At 48.1% G+C, this 25,424-nt stretch overlaps 1 protein-coding gene across 1 annotated transcript in view; it reads left to right on the top strand.

The window, feature by feature from the left end:
- The window catches only part of GRIK4 (glutamate ionotropic receptor kainate type subunit 4), a 291,987-nt gene that overhangs the window by 226,556 nt on the left and 40,007 nt on the right, over window positions 1-25,424 (top strand). Inside the window, exon 12 of the mRNA XM_058544995.1 lies at window positions 21,804-21,917. Within this exon, the coding sequence (XP_058400978.1) occupies window positions 21,804-21,917 (114 nt within the window). The remainder of the gene's footprint in view (window positions 1-21,803; window positions 21,918-25,424) is intronic.

Genomic DNA, 25,424 nt, shown 5'->3' with positions numbered 1-25,424 from the left:
AAAGGATATTATATTCTAGGTGCAGTGAACACCAAGATGTGTACTGTGCAGTGGGTATGAGTGGCTCCTTGTGGCCGGAGTCAGGCATGGGAGGGAGCTGAGGAGAGGAGGGCTCTAGGCAGGGGTCTGTTTTGATATGTGTTTGGATTTTTAAACTATGTCCAGAGGGCTAATGGGGAGCTATTGAAGAGTGAGGTGGTTTGTTTGTTTTTTCAAGGAAGGGAGTGGCGTGATTGGCTTTGGTTCTGGAAGGTTACTCTGGCAGGCGAGAGGGGAGTGGATTGGAGGTGAGAAGACCAGAGGCAAACATACTCATTAGACAGCCCTCCAGCGATCCAGGTGATGGGATGGGGCCCAAAGTAACGCAGGAAACGAGGATGCCCAGAAGAAGATGTGGATTTCAACATTTAATTCTAGGACCTATTGAGTAGGGTGAGCTTCCCTTTCATGTAGACTTTTAAGCATGGGTTCAGGTAGTCTTGCCTCTCAGGGGAAGAGGGATGGCTGTTTGACTCTGGGAAAGGTCCTTTATGGAACAGCTTCTTGAGGGATGCACGTCAGGAGCGATCCCTGCATACAAGCCCCTGAGACCTGGGAGAGGGGGAAATTCACCTTGTCTGGTTCATTACTCACAGACTGTTGTCCTTGAGAATAAAAGGGCCAGAGCCCTGGACTGCATCTTGGGCTGCAAACGCCTTCGCTCTCCCTCTCTCTTCAGTCCCTCCCTCTACAATACTCTGACTCATTTTAAGTTCTCAAAGCTTCTTTTCTGTCACTAGAGTCCTTTCACCCACCTCATAAAAAGCCAATAAAAGCAGTTTCGAGACGTCAGCCACTCTGCCTTTCTTCCGAGATGACTGTATTGGCTGTTGCCAATACAGCTGGGCTCTCCTGTCTCCCTCTGTGACTGCTTCCCTCCCTCCCCATTCACGCTCCCTGTGGCTAGGCCCCCAGAGCCACAGCCTCGGATCAGTGTGAGGCCCAGACAAAGCCCCAGTGTGAGGCCCAGATTCAGCAAGGGCTCTGCCATGGGCCGTCAGATTTTTCTCCTTCCTCTCGCTTCCCTTGGCTTTGAGGAGAATCAGAATGGGGGTCTCCTCTGCTCCAGACACTTGATAACATCTCTTCCTAGTTCAAAGCTGAACCCCCAGGAGAGAAACGGAGTAGAGGAGGAGGGGCTAATAGCTCCTAACAAGGCCAGACTCTGTGTAGGAGCTCGACACACGCTGTTTCATTTAGTCCTCGCGTGGCCCGAGAGGCAGACATTTACTCCATTCCACATATGAGGACGTGGAGGCTCAGAAATTAACCCAAGCTCAGCCACACAGCCAGTGGCCGGAGTCCAGACTCATAGCCTATCCAGACCCCAATCTCGTGCTCTTCTCACTGCGCCACTAGGGGCATGCGAGAACTGGGGGCTGGAATGGAAAATGATTTTGGTCGAGTCTTCCTGTCTTCTGTGTCTGCTTGCTGGAATAATGGAGGGGAAGGAATAGGCTGGTGTAGGAGAATGGCAGTAAGGGAGGCGGCTCTGAGTGGCCTGCTTGAGAGGGACGTTTGGACGACACTTATATCCTCAACCCCGCTATCTGGGAAGCAGGGGTTATTGTAACTACTTCCTTTTTATAGACTAAGAACACAGACCAGAGAGGCTAACTTCTGGAAGTGCCAGGGTTTGATACCAGGTGTCTTACCTCTGGGAGCTCTCCAGTTAGACGGGCAGACAGACAAGCAGAAATTATTTTAACACAAGATTGTACACTAACACTGCTATACAGTGTTAGAAATACAAACTATATCATACTTGAACAGCAGAGCAGGCGACAGAAATTACTTCTGAATGGGGACTGCTGAGATGGATTCTTAGTGGAAAGAGACCGGCAGTGCCTTGAGGGCAAGCACAATATCTTATCATCCTGCAGTCCTCACACACCCAACACAGTGCCTGGAACACAGAGTGTTAATAAATAGTTCCTTTGAATCGTACAGAACAAGGCACCATGCGACAAGTATTCTTTGCATAAACTTAGGGAGATGGTCCCTCAACAGGTTTATATCAGCCCAACTGTCAACCTAAGGCTTAGAAAACCAGGCTATCAATTGATCAATCAATCAACAGATGTTGACTTAACACCTCCTATGTGTCAGTCACTGTGCTAGGGGTTTGGGGTAAAAGGACAGATGAGGTCTGGTTCTGTCTTTGGAAGTTTACAGACTAGATGGTATGGAGGTAGAGGGAGGACAGACACGTAAAAGAAAAGTTTGCTCCAGAGTGTCTGTGAGAGATGTGAGTACGTTGCTAGGGGCGCCCCAAGCAGGGCAGGACCAAGGAATGACATTGTACATCACCTGTGAAGGTGCACAGCTCAACACAGCTCAAATCCTTATCTCCCATGAAGTCTTAAGCCTGTTTCCTCCCCGGGATCCCAGAACATGAGGTCCAGAGAAGGGCAGCCCCAGAATCAGGGAAAGACCTCAGGGCTTTGTCTGCCCATCCTTAGATCCCTGGGATGGTTCTACTCCACCAAAGGAGTTGATCTTAGAGTCTCAGGGAGGTTGGAGTTCAGTTATGCTCAGGACTACCTCAGCAGCTTCAGACTGGGAACTCCTCCAAAACCCATGGGTCTCTAGAAGCAGCCGGGGAAATTTGTCAGAAGGCTTACTTCTTGGGAATTATTTCCGCCTTTCCCACCGAGTGCCAGCTGTTAAGGGGAGTGAGGGGTGTGCAAAGGAAATGAAAATGTATTAATTAAGGCATCTGAAAGCTTTCTAAGAGATTGGCTTGCTGTTAAACAGAAGAGACAGGCAGTAGGGAACTGATTTGGGGCAGGGATGGGGAAGGAAGCTATAGAAAGTGGTATCTTAATATCTTCTAAGACTACTCTGGTCCTGATTGCCCACCCCACGTGGCAGAGGTGAGACGTTATCTGCAGGTTTAGCCATGCACCAGGCTCTAGACAGGTCAGGAGTGCTTTCAAGAGCTCCAGTTCAGCACACAGACCCTTAACATCTGTCTTGTTCCCCAAAGCACATTCTTGTTTGCCACCCAGTTTTAGTAATTCAGCTCCTGATTATTCCCCAAGCCTGAGTCTCTGATGTTGCTAACCCTGATCTTTGCACTCCCTTCCTCCCCAAGAGTAAAGATCCTATTCCTGAACCTGAGGCCAGGGCCCTACTAACAGTGCTGATGTATTTCCCATCCTTGGCCAATATTACCTCCCCTTGAATGCATTGATTCAACCTCAGTTGTGGCTTCAGGTGGATAAGACACAGTTATTGCTTTCACTGAGCTCACATTCTATAACAGAACCTCCAAGTACAGTTGTGCAGGTTGTATATTGTACTAAGGGTGAATGGGGCCTGAAACCTAGCCCTCCACTGTTCACCAAGCTTGTACTCTCATGTGGGGCTGTATCTACCTGTATCTACCTTCCTACAAAGATGCCTTTAGTTTGCCAAGCCATGTGCCTGCTAAGTCTGCTGGGAAGATCAATTTTTATAATTCATACAATAGCCTCCACTATACTGGAAATGAGGACAGTACATTAAAATAATGAGACCATAGCATGTGATATATGCAAAATGGAATTATATACAAAACTTTATGGGAACACAGAGAAAAAAGGAAATAGTTCAGCTCCAGCGAGGTAGGCAAGGCTTTAGAGCAGAGCTAATGATAATAATAGCTATTGAGTATCTCCTACCTGCCAGGCATTTATCATGCATCATTTCCTCTCCAACAACAATCTTACAGGATAAATTTTATTATTCACATTTTATAATGAAGAAGCTGAGGTTAACTCCAGCCTCACAGAGAGGCTGACTCAGGGTCATGCAGCTAACAAGTGATTGATCTGGAATTCAAATCCAGGCCTGTCTGACATCAAAATCCATGGCCATTCTAACACACTGTGGTGCCTCTAAAAGAGTAACCGTCAAGTTGCACCTTGATGGACAAGTAGGAATTTAATGAGCGCCAAAGGGCAAAGAGTTGCAGGCAAAGGGAACTGTGTGGGCTAAGACATGGAGTCTGAAATATATGGCAGGTTTAAGGAACATGAATGGTGAGATGTGGCCACCTCAAAGGTTGAAGGGAGGTCAGTAGCTTGAGGTGATGTTGGAACGGCACATCTAGGCCAGGTTGTGAAGATCATCGTAAGGAGTTTGGGCCGTATTATACAGGTAGTAGGGAGTCACTGGAGTTTTTTAAGCAGGGGAGTGATACGATTAGATCGTTGGTGTAGGGATAGGCTCTAGAGCAGCTGTTCTCAAAGTGTGGTCTCTGAACCAGTAGCATCAGCGTCACCGAGGACTTGTCAGGAATCTAAATTCTGGAGCCCTGTCCAGACCTACTGAGTCAGAAACTCTGGAGTAGGGCCCAGCAATTTACATTTTAACAGGCCCTCCAGGTGACTGTGATGCATGTTGAAGTTTGGGAACCACTGGTGCCCATGCAGTTTAGTGGATGGATGGAGTGGGGAGGAACTGGAAACAACAGACCAGTGCAGAGACTATTGAATAATTCAAATGAGGACTTGATTGATGGTAGCAGCATTAAGATTTGAGTGGCAGTAATAGATTAAACAGGCATTTCAGAGGTAAAATGGATGGGGCTTGGTTATTGAATGGAGAGAGAGCAGGGAAGCGAGGGAGAAGGAAGACTCCAGGCTGACTCCTGGTCTCTATTTTAGATGACAGGTGGCTGGTAAAGTCATGAACTGAGAAGCAGTCCATGGAAAAAGAGTAGCTTTAGATCACAAAGATGAGGAGTATATGACATGGGGCTGCAGTGCCGGCAGAACTTTGAGGTGGAGAAGTACAGTAAGTTGGTAAAGTGGGTGAGGAAGGCCAGCGAGAGGGCAGAGCTGGGCCCACACTCCGTTTGGGAGTCATCAGGATACAGGTGGTGGGGAAATGGGAGAACAGACGGTGCTTACCCCTGTCCTCACACCCCCTTCCCTCCTTGGTCGCCACCCGGGTATAGATCCCTGCTCTGCCAGATAGGAGTTGTGTGGGCTTGGACAAGTCACCCAACATTTCTGACCCCCCTTGTCTTCATCCTCAAAATGGAAATGATAGAACCCACCCCTGGGTTATCATGAGAGATCAATGAGCTATGATCTCCGTAGGGTGCCTAGCATGTGGTAGACTCTTAGTGAGCGTTAGCTCTCTTCCCTCCTTCCCTGTCGTCTGTTACCCACCTCTCCACATAAGGTTCTGCTTGCACTTCCTCTCTGGGCCTACAGCTCAGTTCCTTAGCCTCCCCACCATTTGTCCCTAAATACATGCACACATGTCCGCCTGCTCCCATGAGATGTGCTCATCCAGGGCCAGGTCCTTCCCTTTCCCAGGTTGGCCTGGGTTAATTCCTCCTCACCACACGGTGTCTGGAGACTACAAAAGTGTAATTGACCAACACGAAACTGAAGCACCACGTGTCCAGTTGTGCTTCTACAGTGGGGAGGTCCAGCGTCTTCCAAAGGCTTCCAATATTCCAATGCAGTGATGGTGGCCTGCTGTGCTATGCTGTGCCCCCTCTCTTCTTGCCTTCTACCAGAAAAGGGGACACAAGGAGCAGAAATTCTCTCCAGAAGGAGGAGTCTCTTGGCCATCTCTTGGGGTAGGAGGCACCTCTGTTAGGTGACAAGGTGGTGAGTCCATGTGTCCTCTTGGGCTTAGAGAAAAATACCTTGTGTTGGAATTCTGAGTCTGTCCCTGAACCTTAAATTGGTATCTGAATCTTCCTAGGCCATTCATTTGCTCACTTGTTAAGTAAGCATATCCATTTCTCCCATGCTCTGCCTTGCATCAGCCACAATTTCATCAATATCCCTACGATCTGAAGAACTAATGAAGAGTCCTCAAGGCCTGACGTATCCCATCACTTGCCCCTCACTCCGTGCTGCATCCCAACTGGCCTTCTCCTGGTTCCTTGGGTGTAGCATGCTCAGTTCCAGCAAATGGGCTGTATATTTGCTCTTCCTTCTGTCGAAATCCTGTTTCCCCAAGTCTCCCATCTACTGTTTCATCTCATTATCTAGGTCTAAGCCAGATGTCACCTCCTCCAAGAAGCATTTTTTTCTCTGCCACCCTAAGGGACCCCCATCCTAGTGGTACTCTACTACATCACCTTGTTGTATTATCTTCAAAGAAATTATCACCATCTAAAATAATCTTGCTTATTAGGGGACTGTTTGTTTATTGTCCGTTTCCCTTCACCAGAATGTAAGTTCTCTGAGATCAAAGACTACATCTGTCTTGTTCATCTGTATGCTGGTAGCACCTGTAACAGGCCCAGCATTACTCAGTAATTATGGGAGGAAGGGAGGGAGGGAGGGATGGATGGATGGATGGATGGATGGATGGATGGATGGATGGATGGATGGGTGGATGGGTGGGATGCTGTGAAGGGATGTGTAAAAGAACTAACCATTATAGGCCTTGACCCCAAGGAACTTAGAGCCTGGACAAAACAGCCCAATGCTGAGAACTAATTGTAGATTTTCAAATGATCCTTTTGATTAGTAACAGGGAAAGCACACCAGTGGCCTAGACATGCTGGTGCCTTCAGCAGGTTGGGGCTGCAGGAGATGATATTTTCTCTGGGGCTGCCCTCCCACTGCAGCCATGGGGCCTGCATACACTTCCTATAAATCCCTGCCTCCTTTCCTGGACTCCGCCTTGCCCAGCTCCCCACAGCTGGGCCTCCAGCTTACCCCACTGCATGCTCAGCCCCATCCCACTTGCCTGCCAATATTGTCTTGAGAAAGAAGAACTTAAACAACCTCACTCCTCTTTCCTCTCCCCATGGGGTGGGAATGTCCAGGGTTAGTTGCCTGACTCTAAAATTGACCCCAGTCTTCTATTTTTTCCCCAAGTCACAGCTCCCTCTCTTCGCTCTTTAAGCTTTAGTTGGCCTAAGTGGGCATCTGCTCGGCCTCCACCACACACATATTTATCCTCCAACTGCCTTTGGGACAACCTTCTCCTGTTGTGCTTGCTGGCTTTATTTCCTTGACCTCTCCCCTTGGTGGAGAGGGGCGACAGCATACTGAACGTCATGGAGCAGGCACCCACATCACCTGTTTGGACTTCTGAGTCACCTCACCTGAGCTCCCATTTCTGTGCTCAACCTCTTGTGGCTCCCTATGCTGACCTTTGCCCGTCCCTGGGCTGGAACTCGCTCTAAATCTAGTAATGGGCACTGTTTGTTGAGCATTTACTACATGCTAGATACAGTGCTAATAACTGCTTTACAAAGATTATCTCATTTAATCTTTAAAGAACCTTAAAGTATAGTTACCCCCATTTTATAGATCAGCAGACTGAGGCTCTGAGGCTAACTCGTCCAAGGTCAGGTGGCTGAGAAGTGGCGGAATCAGGCTCCATCCTCAGATGGGTCCACAATGTGTTCTCTTAATTACTGTGCAGAGCTGCCCTGAACACATACCGAGCTTTGCTTACCTAGCAGTACCTCGGTCATCAAATCCTGCTGCCGCTGCTCCCTGCCCTGCCCAGCAGGCAGGCCCTGCTCATCCTTTGCCTTCCTGTGAATACATAGCCCTGCCTCAAGAAATTCAAACGTGACAGTTCCCTCTCTCCTCTGGCCATCCCTCACTCACAGAAATGAATTTGCACCAGAAGGTCTTGTGGTGTTCAACTTACTTGTTGCCGTGGCTTGGCCTCGCCATCTCACAGTTCCTAGCCAGAATCATTACATGCTTTGGGGGGCTTAGTCACATGCTATTTTTCTTGTCACCCTATAGCTTGTCAGGAGCAACTGACATCCCGCCATTTGTGAGCATGAGAGTGAGGCCTGGCTCAATCGTGCCAATGGCAGTGTTGGCAGCTATGGAGGCAGCTGTCTCGTTCTGCTCCGCCCTTTCCAGAACCTGTGGAATTATTCCTTATCTTCTGCAGCCCTCAGATGTTCTCTCTTGCATGATGAGACACAGCTCCTGCTCCAGCTGTGTCTACATTTGTAATTTAGGTAACAAAATGAAGGCCTAGCTCTTTTAAAATGGCATCATGTGGTCCGTTCAATGAATTTGGACTGCTCAGAAAGACACTGTCGGCTCTTGCCAAATGGATCCCTTACCCAAATCCCAGAGACACCCTGAGCAGACCTGCCATGTCATGGATGATGGCAGAACAGTGGGCCAGGGGTCTGGTTGGCTGCCAGGGAGTGGCGAACAGTGGGACACAGGCGGGAGATCAAAACAGGGGGTAGGTGTGGCCAGTAAGTACAGCAAATGTGTGAACTTGTGTCAGTCTGTCCAGCAGTGAAGGGGAGTCAGTAGGAGCAAATCAGGCAGAAAGAGTCAGACTTCAGAAAACTCCACCAGGTAGGATGGTGCAGCCCAAAGCAGAGGCTAGGTCAAGGGGGGTTCAAGGGAGTGGACAGAGGATGGAGGCAGGATGCCAGAATCAGGAACAGCGTAAGTATAATAGCCGTGAAGATTTACTCTGTGCCGGGCCCTGTACATTGACTCATTTATCCTCCCAACAACCCCATGAAATAGAAGCTGTTACCAGTCATACTTTACTCATAAGAAAACAAGTTCAGAGAGGCTAAGTAACTTGCCCAAAGTAACACAGCTAGCAAGAGGCAGGCTTAAACCTAGGGCCCTCTGACAGCTTTCTGTCATAAAACACTGCGAGATCATCCCTGTTGAACCTGGGACAGACTGGTCTCCCTCTTCTCTGAGTTTTAAGACCCACCTAGGGTAGAGGCTGGCAAGTGATGGAGGTGACGGAAGCTGCCAGCAGGGAGGCCAGGCTCCCCCCAGGGCTTTGCCTGGTGTTCGCAGCAGACAGAGAGTTGGCTTCTCCAGGAGTTTCACAATCTGTTCAGCTGTTTGGACCAGAGGAGGGATCTGGACTTTCCTCCATCCAGATGCAAACATCAATCCAGTTAAAACATCCAGATGTTCCTTTCAGCCCTTCGTGTATTAGAAGCCACCCAGGTGTTTAAACAGAGATACACGGTAGACTCGCCATGCCTGAGGTTACCGTGCTTGCATGTGTGAAATCACCAGACCCGGCACAATTAATGTAGCCACTGCAGCCCCCTTTCACTCTTCCAGGCTTTTTTATCCCGAAGAGTCAACAGGAATGGTTGTCAGGCTTAAAGGCAGCCATTCTCTTCTACGTGGGCAAATCATTTAACTTAAAAAAAAACAAACATTTTAATGGAAACATACATATAGAAAAGTACACAAATCGCGTCAGCCTGATGAATTGTCGCAAAGGGGACATAGCGGTGTAATCACCATCCAGGTCAAGAAATGCGCCATTACCAGCACCCTGAAGACCCCTTGCCACCCCCTCCCCAACGTGCCTCCTTTCACTCTCTACACCCTCCCTCCTCCCCAAAGGTAACCATTATCCCGAATTTAACACCACGTAGCTTTGCTGAGCCTTCTTCTCCTGTCTCTAAATTGGCTACTGCTGACCTTGAGGTCGTCGTGGGGCTCAAACGCAGTCTGTGAAAAAGAACTGGCGGGGTATTATTATTGGTGGGCACGTGAGCCATGTCAACAAGGTGGGACACCTCTTGGAAGTACACCAAATGCATTTCATCACCCAGGAAGAGTGGCCAGAGGTTTACAACATCTCTGGCTCTCCTCCTCGAAAAACTTCAGGGATCCCAGAGAAAATGCCCTCCTGCCCCTTGCAATGGTTTTGACTTGTGCATCTACGGATAAGAAATGAGAAAAAGGCTAGATGCTCTCCAATTCATGGATCTAATTGGTCAGATGGTTGCTCACTCTTCCTGGTGCCGTGGGGCAGCTCAGGGGCCAGTCTGAGGCAGAGCTGGGACCTCCCTTCTCTCCAACAGGAGAGTAAGAGGCGAGGGAACAGTGGAGGGGGCTCGTTGCCTTGGAGTAGAGAGGGGATAAGGGGGAGCCCATGGAAGTTCCCAGTGCCTGTCAGCAATGCTCCCAGCACCTGGTGATACTTCGTTTCACCCAACAAAAACAGTCCTAATAACAGACTGTGAATCACACCATTCCCAATTATAGGTGGGAAGGGAAATAAAAGAAAGACAGCACCGTGAGCTGGTGGTACTTTCAGGTTCCTCTAGCAGCAGAAGCTGCTTGCCTGAGCCTGCCTGAGCGTGCTTTACACAGCCTCCCACACAGGCCTGCAACCCATGGGCCCCTAAAAGGTACAGAGCTGGCTCGGTCAGTGCAAACCCTCTGCTTGTAAGGTCAGGGCTGCAAGGTGGATCCCCACATGGGCCAGTTAGCCGTGCTCAATGTCAGGGCTCCACGCTGCATCCTAGACTTTAACCAGCTTTTTTGGCAGCCAGCAGGGGCGGGAGACTGGCAAAAGAGGGTAACTCCCCAGTGGAGGTTCAGTGCCTCTTATCACATGGTTTATTGATGCCTTCACTGTCATATGGGCTGGAGGTTTTATTGATTTGATTGGGGAAAAAAGGAACATGTCAATTAGAAATGAGCATATCATCCTGAAAACTCAGATATGATTGTATTTCTTTTCTGTAAATTATTGGTCAATCTTCAGAAAATCAGGTGTGCTGGTGGTGGTGGTAGTCGTGATGCAGGGAAGCAGAGCTCAAGCCTCTCACTGCATCCGTGTAACCTGCCTGGACGCAAACTCCCAGTGCTGTTTCTTTTTCACATCTCAACTACAGAAACACTGCATCACATATATAATGCATATTGATTTTCCCATCATGGGATTTCTTTGCACTCTCTTCAAAACCTACATTGATATTTTTGAAACAATAATTTTTTAAAAATAAAATTGAAGTTGATCCTTTAACTTGCAACAAAAAATAGCTTACACTTCTGTAGCGTTTCCTGTTCCAGGCTGTTCTAAGTGCTTTTCATATATTAATTCATTTAGTCTTCATGGCATACCTATGAAGTTTGTATTATTATTATCTCCATTTTCCAGATGAGGAAACTGAGGTACAGAGAGGTTAAGTAACTTGCCTGAGATTACAGAGCTGGTAAGTGGCAGAGCTGGCCCTCACTCTCTTAGTTGAAACAATTTACTACGAAATTGCTCCCTCAGCTCAGAGTCAAGGTAAGAGAATAGTTTGGCTGAGCTTCTACTTCATCTATTCGTTCATTTGGTTATGTCTTCATTTAACAAATGTTTATTTAGTACCCACCACATGCCAGGCACTATTCTAGGCTCTGGAGATACCTGTGCACACGGCAAACGAGAGACTTCTGCCTCCTGGAGCTTACATTCTAGACAGACAGTAAACAACTATGTGAATAAACAAACAACAATTTTAGGTTGTGGGTTTTGCTGTGAAGAAAATAAAACAGGATAATAAGACACTCTGAGAGTGTCAGGGAGGCGGTCCTTTAGATGGGCACTCAGCGAAGGCCACTCTGACATCTGAATGATGTGAAGAAGCCAGACTAGCCCAGGCCAGGGCAGAGCATCGTGGGGAGAGGAAGGAGTAAACGCAGAGATCCCAAGGTGCGGATGAACCTGCCATGTGTGCGAAGCAGGACGAAGGCCAGCGTGGCTGGAGTGTGGAGAGTGGGCAGCAGGGCACCACTGTATCACACAGCGCCTGGTGGGCCGTGGTAAGGAATTGTTGTCAGTAAGCTGGGAGATCTCTTTTCCTGGGGTCCACACACACCCAAGGGTCTGAGGATAACATTAAGAGAGTCCATAAGGTTAGAAGGGAAAAATTTACATCTATGTTTTTTCTAAATTCAATTTGAAATGTAATATTTCCCTCAATTATGAATGCGGGCAACAAACCGTAGTGGTATTTAACCGTACCTGGGACTTTGTCACCGATGGTATTATTATCGTCTTGCTATTAGACCTACCTCCAGCTCTTGTTATGTCACCCTAACACAAAAATGTAAAAATATTTGGATAACTATATTTCTATGTAATGCAGTAATGTGATACAATAAATGTAATAAACATTTTTAAAGAAAGGGTTAACACACCTCACCAGACAGCTAAAGGGATCCATAGCATAAAAAAGATTAAGAAGGCAGTACAGAGAAGAATGGCATAATCTGCTTTAGCTTTTCAAAAGACCCCTCTAACTACGGTTGGAAGAGGGGATTGTAAGAGGCAGGACTATACCTGAGCTCCATTCTCACAGGTTATTGGATTGAATCCTCACAACAGCCGTAAGAAATAGGCATTATTTTGCCCAATTTAGAGTTGAGGAAACCGAAGCCCAGACGTCAGGTAGTTTGGTCAGCTGGTGAATGGCCAAGCTGGGATTCAGACAGACATCTGTCTGACCCCGAAGGGCAAGAGGGTCCGTGGCCAGTGAATGGGAGCCTGTGACAAGAGGTCAAAGGTGAACACTATCTGCTTGGACCCCTGCACCACCCCACTTCACCCGTGAATGAATTGCTAGCCCCTTCTCTCCTTAAGCCTGGTTGTCTCCTGAAGTCTGCCCACACAGGCCAATAACGCAGCCCTGAGCTGAGCCAACTAAACATTTCATGGGGATTTTAATTTAACTGTAAAGAAATTCATCCAGCCCTGAGAGTAGACTGTCACCTCAAGAAATAGCACCAGGGAGCACTTGGACCTGTGAATGACGTTGCTGCTTCCCCGGGAATGCTAATGCTCCTCTGGGCCTCTGCGCCCTGAGCATTGCTGAGTATGGGCATGACCACTGAGTGTGGATAAATCCCACTAATTGGGGCTCAGATTGGTTTGCAAAGGATCTGATTGGGGCCTCCCTCTGAACAGGAGGCAGGTCTTCTTTGGGGCTTAGGTGGTACAGGCTGGGTGGATTGTGTGTGTGTCTGTGTCTGTGTCACAGGTGACTAACTGGGCGCTATTCGCCATTCCCTCATCCTTGTTCTCGTATCCTGGCCTGAAAGAAGGAGGAGTGGTGGGGTTGACATCTAGTCTCCCCAATGGACAAGGACACTAGACATTCTGCAGGTGCCATGTGACCCTGTGAGTTCATCCTTGGGCCCACCCCGCAGCGGGTGGAGTGGGAAGACGGCCTGCCTTGCAGATGTGTGCATCCCTGAGGCATGTTATTAGGAAGTCCAAGTGATGACTCCTGCTGAGGCACGAGCCAGGGGTGGGAGTGAGCCTCCCCGTCTCCTTCAGATCCCATTGCCGCTCAGCTGGGTGACCCCAGTGAGTCATGGCAGGCTCCCTGAGCATCTCCCCAGGTAGGGGCAGAGCGGGGAGGGAGAAAGGCACCAGCAGGTAAATCGCTCAAAAGGCAGGAAGTAGACAATCTAATTTGAAATGGGCTGAGCTGCAGATGTTAACCTGCTCTACTGCATAGCACAAAAGGACTGAGGGCTGGGGAGAATTTGGAAGCAGCTCCACGGAACTGGTCCTTCCTCTTCTCCCCGCTGGCTCGGGCTGGGCATGTCCTCATCATCTCCTTTCTTTCCCAGGATGTAATTAACACCCCTCCTTACAGCCCTCTGCTGGCAGCAGCCTTAAGTGCAGAGTATGAGGCACATTCCTCTTCTGCTTGGGCTCCCCATGTAATGCTGTCCGAGGTGTTACAGGGGACTGGGCCTGGGGAGGGGCACAGGGAGAAGGGAGCCCTCTAGTGGGGACCAAGGGCTTCGAGCCTTCCTTAGGGTGGAGGATGAGGAATTGTATCTGACCACGGCCGCAGCACGACCTGAATCTGGTTATAATGTTCCAGCTTCCTGACCAAATCCCTCCTGCATACAAGCGTGTGTCAGCATCAGCCTGATTCTGCTGTCAGCAAGAAGGGACTCGAGGGGAGGCCATATTTGGGGGGTTGTCCTCCCGTACCCTGCATTGTTGGCTGTGCTGCTTGTTCCTTAGGGACTTACTGTGTGCCCACTTTGGGAAAGTCACTGTGAACAGCACAGCCATAAGACAGCCAAGTGCCCAGTCCTGAGAATCTGTACATCTGAAGCTGGCTGTCTCCATATCCTAGCTGTGTGTACTTGAGCAAATCACTAACCTCTCTGGGCCTCAGTTTCTTTGTAAAACAGGATCAATGGCAACTTTGAAATACTATATATGTTAAGTTTTTTAAAGACCTGGTCCCTGCTTCTTATAATCTAATGGAGAGCTGAGGTGTGTGCATGAATGTCCACAACAATAATAATAGTAAGAGCTAACATTTATTGAGTGTTATTCAGTGCCAGGCATAGGCTTTGCATGTGTTGCTCATTTAATTCCCATAGAACCTCCATGAGGGTGGGAACTGTTATTATGCCCACTTTATGGATGAAGAAACTGAGGCATGGAGAAGATAAGTCCTTTCCCAAGGCCACAGAGCTAGTAAGTGCAGAGTTGGAGTGTGAGCCTAGGCCCCCTGTTCTAGTACAATGTGGTTTATGGCATGTACCATGTGAGTGGTATAAGCAACGTCTTATCTCCTTTGGTAATGGAGAGGAGGGAGGCCTTATTCCTGGGAAGATGATAGAGACATTTTTACAGGGAGGTAAACTTTGAATGGTGGGGTTGCTGGTTGGACATTAGGGGGAGGAAGTGGCATCTTGGAGCTAGGGCTGTAGGAAAGTACAAGGTGTGTCTGAGAGTCGGCTGAGCTAGGCTGGCTGCGGGGAGCTGTTGGGGGAGCACCGGGACGTGAGTCTGAACTCGCAGGAGTGGGAAGACCGTGAGGGCCTGACTCCCAGGCTGGGCTTTAGAGGAGTGAGGATCATAGATAATTTTTTAGAGGAGGGATAGGTATAGTTGCCATGGTGTAAAAGTTAATTTTGTTAGAAAAAGAATACTCATAACAACCGTTTATCGAGCACCTGTATATGCCTGTGCTTTGTCTGTCATTTATCCTCAAAACACCCCAGAGCTGGTGATCATCATCTCCATTTCACAGATGAGAAAAGTGAGCATGGAGAGGATGTGAAACCTACCCACGCTCACACAGTTGGTAATGGGCAGGGCTAGGATTGGAGCGCAGTTTGGTTTGGTGCCAGTGAGGCAGGGCAATGTAGTCATAAGACAGAGGTGGAGGGAGAGAGGGTTGCGTCCTTGACATTGGCCTCATTCAGGAGGGCCAGGCAGGGGCTGCGGAGAGTGCCGACTAGGAGGTTGAGCAAGATAAGGGCTGGAAAGCATCCCTTACACAGTGTAACATGGAGATCACTGCTAGGCGACATTGATAAAGTGGCGGCAGAGACACCAGATGGCCCTGCATGGAGTGGTATAAATGGCAAGGGAGCGAGGATAAAAATGAGGATGGCCCTTTCTTACCTCTCTTCCGTCTTGTTTCTACACTTGAGCCAGTTGAATGTGTGACAAGTTCAGGATGCAGCCTCTGAAGCCAAATTGCCCAGGTTTGAATCCTAGCTCTGACACTTGCTGTGCACCTCGGACAAGTTTCTTAACCTCTCTGGGCCTAATATTCTGATCTATAAAGTGGGAATAATAATAGTAGCTTACCTCATAGGAGTATTGTGAGCACTGAGTGAGGTAACACATGTTAAGTGCTTAGTTCCGTGCCTGACACACAGGAAGGGCGACAGGTGTTAGCCGTGCTAGTATTACAAATCTGATCTTGTAGGCCATCCACTACTTAAGATACTTCAGGGCCTTCCGATGGCTCTTCGAGCCATTGCATCTCCGCCTGCCTCTCCAGCCTGACCTTACAGCACACTCCCCGCCCCGTGTGGTCCAGCCCTCTGGCCTTCCTCCAGCCCTGGAAGGCACCAAGTTCCCTCCTGGATCAAGGCCTTGGCACGTGCTGTCCCTTCCCCTGGGAATGCTCATCCCAGGCCTTCTCACAGGTATCTTCTAGTCAGGGGACTGAGTCTCATCTTGAGAAAGCCCCTGTGGGCCACTCAGACTCTGTCAAGCCCCTGGCTCTACCTTCTCATGGTGCCACATACAAGCCCTTATAACACTTATTATAGCCGTAATTTTACACGTTTTTTCTTGACAGTCTGATGACTGTCCGCCACCCCCACTGGACTGTAAGCTCTTTGCTGTCAGGGATTGTTCCTGGGTTTGCTCAGCCCTGTCTCCCAAAACCTTGCACATTGCCTGGAGCAGAACGGAGGGTCAGTAGAGAGCAGGGAGGGAATGCCGAGCATTGAAGAGGAGGGGGCAGCCGGGGAGGCGCGGTGGGTTCTGCAGGCGATCCCTGCTCGCCCCAAGATCCCACACGCAAGGGCAGAATGCAGGACACAGAGCTTCCAGGGGCCCCATGTCTCCCTCAGCCCAGCTCCTCAGCCAGAGTCCAGTGTGCATGATCCCTCCCCAGAAAGTGGGCCTGCTGCCCTCACAGCTCCTTCCTATTGGGGTGTTTACGGATAATCCATCCCCAGTTCTCACAGCCACAGGCCTGGCCTTGCTTGGAATTCTGTAAGCCTTTTCAATACACAGGGGATCTCCAGAGACAATTACCTTGGAAAGAAGGTTTCCAGGAATGCTCAGTACAAGCTTCTTCTGTGTAGCGTTTTCTCATTCCAACTGTGGCCTCCCAAAGCTTTCCAGAGTTAAGTAACACAATTACAGAGTTAAATACATGACAGCAAAGATTGTGAGGCACTATGGGGCCTGAGTAGCAGGTGAAACAGGATATGTGCTGATGTGGCTTGCAAAGGAGTAGAAAGCTGCCGGCCTCCCCCAGGGGCAGGAAGCTGGGGGCTTGAGGGGTAGTGTAAAAAAGCCGGAGAAAAAAGATCTGGAAGCTGATCAGAGATAGCATGGTGGATCCGAGAATTCAAAGGAAGTTGGGAGGTCATTGAATCCACTGTCCCCAGAGGAGGATCATAGAACAAGGAAGAGACTGTGGAGAGTGACTGGGTTTGGTTTCCAAGCTGAGTGTTAGTTTTTTCCTTGAGTTTTCCAAGCGATGGGACAGTATGAGGCCTAGTAAGGTCTTTACGTGGATCTTCAGAGACAGGCAGTCACACCAGGGAAGCACACTTGGGCAGCACAGCTGTGTGCAGATCCCAGGTCACCTGGGAAAGGCCACCAAGGGCCAAGTGTCCAGGGGCCCTGGACACTTCTACCTGCATGGAGGTAGAACAGGCCTGGCTGCCGCCATGACATTCCTACAACTCATTACGGATTAAGACGTAGTCTCCAGAGGCCCTTGTGGAGATTATCATCATCATCATCACCATCATCAGCATCATCACCATCACCACCACCATCATCATCCTGACAGTGAACTTTTATTGGGTACTTACTGTGAACCAGCCTCCTGCTCGGCATTTACAAGACTGTCTCATTCACTCGCTCAGCAATTCTAGGAGGTAGCTACTGTTATTATCTCTACTTCATATATGAGCAAATGAGGCTTAGGTTAAATGACTTGCCCAAGGTCACACAGCAAATAAGTAACAGAGTCCAGACAGGTCTGGCCCACACTGAAGGCTAAGTCTCGGCCACCCGCTATTACCTGAACAGTCCCTTATAGGCGTGCCAGAACTCTCTAGTGTGTACAGTTTATAAGGCTCTTCCACATCCATCGTCTCTCTTGACTCTCACATAATATTGATAGGCAGGCATTGCCCTCTTGGGTAGCCCAGTAATATGAGTCCAGAGAGGGTAAGTGAGTTGCTATGGATATATGGCCATCAAGAGGGAGGGCCAGGTCTTCTGACCCAACCCATCCTCTCATTAGCTTGGCTCTGGGTGGGGGTGGGGAGGGGGGCTGCTGCCAGGTGGAGGGAGGCAGGGCTGAGGCAGCTGGAGGACAGTGCAATGGTGCTGGGGCACTGCTGAGGGGAAAAGATAGAAGTTTGCCAAAAAAGGGGGCAGCAGATGTCTAAAAGAGAAGGAAAGGGAGACAGAGGAAAGCTTTGTTCACCTCCGATTGTCCAGGATCTGGTGCTGCCATCAGACCCCTCCTGCTGGTGTTCTCAGGAAAGCACAGGGTGGGAGCAGCAGACTCAGGTGGATGCAGACCAGAGCCCGGCTGTGAATTCACGGTCTTCCTCCCAGCCGGGCCCCAGATCCCAGGAGAAGAGCAGGGGCCACGCCGAGCCGTCAGGCTTTGATAGCAATGGTGGCACTTACGTGACCCCTATTAAACTCCAGGAGGCAAAGGGTAGTATGTTTTGGAAGTCACCTCCAGGCTGGCTGCAGCCTGCCCTCCCCTTGTAAATTCCACTAACATCCAGATGATGAAAGTGGGGATCTCTCAGAGGCAGAACATGAAGCTCTTCAAAGAACACTTTCAATCAAAAACGGGGAGAGGCGAAAGGTCTTTCTTTCAAGGGGAATGTATTTATACATGCCTGTGCGTGCATGCGCACGCACACTCACACCATGGACAACATGACTAGGAACATAGTGAAGCACATAGAACTCTACGCCAGTTCCCTTTTACCGGGCTTCCTTTCTTCCTTCTCTGGCTCCTTCCTTTCTTCCTTCTCTGGCTCTGGGGATCCCTCCCTTGGTTTCCCAGCCCCCGGGGCTACGCTTCCAGACCTGCTCTTTCCAAATGGTGTTGCGCCTTCCTGACCTTGCTGGATTTCCTTCCCTAAAATAAAGTGTCCCTGCCTTGGGTCCCTGTCAGCTGCTGCTCTTTGCTGACTAGCCTGATAAACAGTTTCTTCCTCAGAGGTCATTCTCCTCTACTGCTGACCACCATCATCTTCTTGAGCAAAATAGGGGTCCGTTAGACTAAGTCCTACCTCTTCTAGCCAGGCAAAATGAAAACATGGGGTTTTAGAGCTGGGAAAGAGCTTAGAGAGCATCTGGTTGAACCTTTTCATTTTACAGTGGAGGAAACCAAAGCCCAGAGAGTGGAATAATTTGCCCAAGGTCACTGTGAATGTGTGGCTGTGCTGCGACAAGAGCCAGGTCTTCTGATGTCCTAGCCACTGCTCTTTCCACTGGAGAGCACAGCCCCCGCCCCCCATGAGTGGGCAGAGGTGCCAAAGGGCTTGATGTGCTATCATGGTGCCCACACTTCCCTCAGCCTCCCACACTGGCAATTACTAGCACTTTTACACTCCCAGCCCCCTTTGGTTGTTAGTTTGGTTTCATGGCACATTATCTCCTCATCTAAGACTGCTTTATAGCATAATGTCTTTTTAACTAAGGTAAAATAAAATGAAGGCACATCTTCCGGAATAACCTGCTCCCAGGAAGTTGTTGCTGATACCCTGGGGTGCATTGAAGCCAAGGTGGATAATTGCTCTTCTATACTGAGTCCATTAAACATAGAAAACAACAACCACAAAACCTCCATGTTTCTTTTAGCTTGTCATTGCCCTTTTCTGTCTCATTCCTCCTTCCCTGCCTCCACTACCCCCAACTCATTCTTGAGTGGGGACAAAGGAAAGAGAGACAGGCTGGGGGCAACGAGTCAGCAGTGTCCACAGGTGGCGATTTTTCTGTTTGACCCAGTTTCGTAAAGTGCCAATTTGTGAATAGACAGAAATGCCGTGTCCGAGCTTGAGGCAGACACTCTCCCTGGCTATGTGGTCATTCTGCATGTACTCAGGAGAGGGCCCTCCTGGGATGCTGTCCATTTCTAGCTGTCTCTCCATATGGAATTGTTTTACCATATTGTTATTATTGGCCAACTTTTATAAACTTGTGAAATGATTTCCAAATTTTAATCCAAAGTTTGCCCTTTTTGGAGGAAAGCTGTGTGTGGGGAAAAGAAACTTGGGAATACAGTTGTTGACTTTGGTTAATTGATCTGGACATATATATTTTTTTACATAACCAGAGAAAAGACTGGATGCTGTGTTTACCTCTTACCCATTTTATCAGTTTTGGTTTTTCTAATATTTTCTTCAGTTCCTTCATTCCAACCCATTTTATTCATGTCTCCTCCTCTCAAGGTTTGGACAGGGCTTGGCTGCTGACTTGCCGTCAACCCACACGCGTGGCACTGGCGTGGCACCTGTTGGGCCATTGTGGTTGATTTCTGTTGCTTGACACCAGTGCTTGTGAGCTGAACTCAAGTCAGTGCCACTGTCAATGAGGAGCTGAGGTTCTGAAAGGCCCAAACCACCCTCCAAAGAATCCCTCAAATGAAGGTGCTAACAATCTTCTAATCTAACCTTACTTTCTGGCCCAAGAGGTGATTCACTTGATAGTGATAATCAATATTCTCTGGGAGAAATACAGACTGAACACAATCAGTTGTTCACGTTTCATTTTTTATTAAAGATCTCTTACATCTGTACTCTAGTTTCTTTGAAGCCTGGCCTCACTCTATAAGGCCCTGAGTTTGTTAACCTCTGCTGGATCGTGTAGCTGCTCTAGGAGAAGGAACGTGAATTGGGAGTGGAGGATCAGGGTTGAGATATAGAAGAAACTGACCTTTGCCAATGGATTTATCCTTCTTGTACACAAATCATGAATTCCCTTGTGTGTAAAATGAGGGCCAGCATGTCTGTCTCCCTACTTTCTTTGCAATAATTTAGGAAGAGTCGTGTGTGTGTGTATCTGTGTGTGCACTCATTCAGAACTGATTGCCCTGTTTGTAGATTGTTAGACACTTCGCTTTTCCTCATTTTTTTCTTCATCTTTTGCATCAACTGATCCACCAGCATTAGAAGAAGGAGTTAAAGAAGCTGAAATGTAAACCATTGGAGGCCAGTCTGAGATACATGCCTGGATTATAAAACCTGGTTCTTAGGTATTATTATAAGTCAAAATCACCTAGGCAACTTATTACAAACACAGATTCCCAGGTCCTACCCCAGAGAGTCTGATCCAGGGGGTCTAGGATGAGACTCAGGATTCGCATTTTAATAAGCCCTGCGGGCGATTCTGATGCAGGTGGTCATAGACCACAGTTGGAGAATCGCTGTTAGAGAATTTCTGGGAAAGATCCTAGCCCTCTCTTAACCCACATCCTTGGTTTACGAATGAGATTAAGGAAGCCTAGAGAAGTGAAGCAACTAGCCTAGGTTGTCAGTTAGGGCAGAGCATGGACCAGAACTGAAACCCAGCTCTGGGCTTTCCCCTGATTCCGTGTGTAGGGGAGCAGACCAATAGGAAGTCAGCTTGCTTCACAACAGGATGGATTGAAATTAAATAGAATAGAAATATAGTTAAATATCCAACTTCTCGATGGAGAGGGACATTGAGGAAGCCTATGGCATCTCCTTTTCTAGAGGGCCTTAATTCAGAACAGACTCTCTTCAGATGTGGGCACTTGAGATGCAAAGAGAAAGGAAGGAAACGTCTTCAGAACAAATTCTGGTGATGTTGCATGAAAGGGACCAGAGACCCTTCTTTTAGTGGCACCTGAATTTTAACCTTGACAGCAACGTAAGTGACTGGTGGTCCAGGAGGACTGAGTTCCAGTCCCGGCTCTGACAAAGACAAGCTTCGTGATGTTGGGCCACTGGCTCGATTTCTTGGTCTTCATTTCTTCACAGTGAAGTGAATGCGATTGCATTCAATTGTTTCTAATGTCTGTGGTTCCCTCATTTTTATCTTTCATTGTAATTCCCCTCACCAAAGTGTCTTACACAACATAGGGACTCAATGAAGTTTTGTTGACTGAACAAATTAATACACTGAATAAAATACTACTCAATATTGAGAATACAGGAGCCCTATCTGCCAGTTTCCCTCCCCCTAGGGCATTTAAGTCTATCTCTGAACAGTCTGTAATGATACCCCTTGCTCTTTATAATTATTTATATATCCAGAGGGGTCTAACCTCAAAAAATATGAGTTATAGCTTCAATATCCATGTCCTTTCGTGAGTGCTCATTCAAACCTGGGATATGCTATGGCTACTTAAGGTCACTTCCTGAGCAGAGAAGCCAGATCAGAGTAACATCTCCCTATTAGTGACGGCCTCCAGTCACGAGTCCCCGTGCCCTATCTCACATGGCCACCCATTGATGGTCTCTGTCTGTTCCTTTCAGAAAGCAGATCTGGCTGTGGCAGGCCTCACCATTACTGCTGAACGGGAGAAGGTGATTGATTTCTCGAAGCCATTCATGACTCTGGGAATTAGCATTCTTTACCGAGTTCATATGGTAAGAGACTTATTTTATAAGCATTTATGTCATTACAGTTATTCGCATGCAAACACTGAGTTATATGGTAATAATGAATGACTCACAGAAATATTTAGATTTCAAGACTTAAATGCGAATGTGCTGGGCTATTTTTTCCCCATCAGCTGTGTGGACTTGCAAACAGAAAGAATGGAAAAGTCACATTTGTGGGCTTTCCAGTAAAAATTGCTTCTGCCTCACTGAATAGGGATGGCCAAGAGTGATTTTTCAACCCTTGGTGCATGGGTGTTGTCAGTCACTCTGCTTCCTCCTAGGGGGCGGGGCCCCCAGCCCAGAGAAGTCACCCGGTGTTCTCAAGGACTTCACCGACTCCCAGGTCCACCTCTGTTCCCTCTGAGCACTGCGTCTGGTGAGGGAATATAGACTCCCTCTCTTGATTATCTGCACTGGTGAATAAAGAGCAGATAGTCTAATGTCACTTATACCTGGCCTCTCTCCTCTTCTGCATCCCTTACAAAAAAGACTTCTCTGGTTAGGTTGGTTATAGTGAGTGTCAAAATGAGTTTGTGAAAGCACACCAATGAGCAGAAGAGGATAGACATGACGTCAAAGTATACTGGCTTGTGGGGGGAGCCTTGGGAGAGTAACCCTGGCTGTGCCTCATCACAAAGTGAATGGTCATTACATTGTCAGCACATAGTTGACCTAGTTCACCTTACTAGACCAGCAGAGCCTTCTGCTCATCCTTTCCTCCAAACTGACTCTACGTGCACAGCTATTATATGGATTTCCCCAATACTCTAGGCACTTTAGGTTTCCAAGGTCACGCTAACATGCTGTATTCCAGTACATTACCTGACACCACAAGGCTGCCCAAAAGGGAAGCAACCAAGCGCTCACCCCACCTGCCTGCTGAAGAAATGACCCTCCAGCTCTGGCACCTTCCCAGGCCCCACACCCTAGCCCTAGAAAAAGGGGATTGTCTGTATTCGCAACCCCAGCCTGAGCTCACATAGCTGGCAGCTACTAGGGCATCAGGGACTGTGGCCTATTTCTCCAGGAGGAAGGTCTCCTGGTCACAGATCCCACTCAGGTGGCTCAGAAGAGCACTGGGCTGTGCTGGGCCTCGGTGTCCATCGTGATCACTGCCCGGCTTGGGAAACGGGGCCACATCATCTGAAAGAAGAGACAATGTCAAGATCCCAGCTCCCCAGGTTAAGACAGAAAGAAATGTGAGGATTTGGTCACAGTCAATACTATTATTGATGTGTCTATCTTGTGGAATAAGGGGAATTTTGATCCCTCCTCCTCTTTTCCACGATGATGCTAGCTCCCTCCCATCCATCAAGCACCTCCTATGTGCCAGACACTCTTTCAGGCACCTGTGATGTGGGCTATTTTTATGAGTTGAATCGTGTCCCCTCAAAAGTTATGTTGAAGTCCTAACCTCTAGGACCTGTGAATGTAACCTTTTTTGGAAATAGGGTCTTTGCAGATATAATCAAGTTAAGATGAGCTCATACTGGATTAGGGTGGGTCCTAAAACAATGGTTGGTGTCTTTCTAAAAAGAGAGAAATTTGGACATAGACCTACAGGGGTGAAGACCATGTAAATTTGGAGACAGACTGGCGTGAAGCATCTACAAGCTAAAAAATGCCTAGGATTGCCAGCAACCACCAGAAGCTGGAAGAGATGAGGAAGCGTCCTCCCCTACAGCCTTCAGAGAGCTCATGGCCCTGCTGACACTTGGGTTTTAACTTCTAGCCTCCAGAACTATGAGACAACACATTTCTGTTGTTTTAAACCACCCAGTTTATGGTAGTTTGTTACAGCAGCCCTTGGAAACCAATACAGTTGTGTTGTTCTTATTTTAGAAATGAGGAAACAGGTACATGAAGTTTTCAACACTTGGACAAGGCCACACACCAATAAGTGAAAGCATGGAGTTCAAACCAAAGAATGGTGTGAATGGAGCCTGTGCTCTCTCTGTGACACCAGCTGCTACCCTCATCCTTGTGATCTTTGAATAACTTGTCCTGTAAGCCACCCTGCGCACATTTTCTCATTGGTCCTCAGGACTGTTCTTTGAGGAAGGAGGGAAGGTATTATAATTCCCGTCTTACAAATAAGGCAACCAGTGTCACACTTGGAGCTAACACAAGGCTGGGCCTGGAATCCAGGCCTCCTAACTCTCAGGATGGTGTTCTTATCACTGTTACATCTCTCAGAACTCCTTGGGCAGTTTTCCAGCCAGCACCATTTCTTGAGCCCACCGTACTCTGCTTTGCCCACTGAGCCCTGAGGGAGCACCCAAAGAAATGGAGACGCACACCCTTTCCCCAAACTATACTGCTGTGGCCAGGCCATACAATTAGGCTCTGACCTTGATTTCTTGATTAACGCTGAGGGAAAGAGAGCTCCACTCATGATCTGATGGACCATGAGGAAGCGCATGGGTGAAGGCACCTGATCCCAGGTGTTTCCACTGCCTGGGAACATCTGCTGGTATGCTACCTTCACCACCCAGGGCACCACTGTCCTGAATATCACCTCTGGCCAGAACCAAACTCTAATTCACCAATCCTCTGGACATCCTTAATTGGAGTGCTGGCCACATGTGTCCTACCACCCACAAACCTATGACTGTATTAGTTCCCCTGCATTAGTTCCTGGGATGTGAAGTTTTATGTGTCAGCTTGGCTAAGCTATGGTGCCCAGACATTTGGTCAACCACTAGTCTAGATGTTGCTATGAAGGTATTTTATAGACGTGATTAACGTCTACGATCAGTTGACTTGAAGTAAAGGAAATTACCCTTGATAATGCGGGTGGGCCTCATCCCATCAGCTGAAGGCCTTAAGTGCAAAAACAGGTTTCTCAAAGGAGAAGGAATTTTGCCTCAAGACTATCATGTATAAACCCTGCTTGAGTTTCCAGCCTGCCCTACAGATTTTGGACTTACCAGCTCCCACAATCACATGAGCCAATTCCTTAAAATAAAATCTCTTTATACACACACACACATACACACATGCACACACACATATATATCCTACTGGTTCTGTCTGTCTCTCTGGAGAGCCCTAACTGATACAGTTCGGCCGTCTGGTCAGGATTCCTCCCCTCCTCCAGCCTCCATACTGAGGCACTAGTATGCCACATGGCTGCTCAGATCTGATTTATAACAGGGGGCCAAGCTGAGTAAAAGTTGAGTGCTGACATGAACAGCTTACACTAAGCAGAAGTAACAGTTTATGCATTTAGTCAACAAATATTTATTGAGTGCACTCTGTGTGTGAGGCACTATGCTTAGAAAGTATCAAAAAGTCAGCTGGGGAGAGAATAATCCTGAATTCCCACCAGAGACCTGGTGGGAATAAGTCTGAGATGAACTTAGCTGTATCTGAAACAAAGGAGGCATAAGCAGGAACAGCTAATGCCAAAGGATAGCCCGGTAGAGTTCACCACAAGGGCCTAAATCTAAAATTACATAGAGAAGCCACCTCTAATATAGTAGTGTTAAG

The sequence above is a fragment of the Diceros bicornis genome, chromosome 7 (genome assembly GCF_020826845.1).
Source record: "Diceros bicornis minor isolate mBicDic1 chromosome 7, mDicBic1.mat.cur, whole genome shotgun sequence".
NCBI classification, from domain to species: Eukaryota; Metazoa; Chordata; class Mammalia; order Perissodactyla; family Rhinocerotidae; genus Diceros; species Diceros bicornis.
Note: the sequence above shows the minus strand (reverse complement) of the source record. Positions and strands in the feature narration are given on the sequence as shown.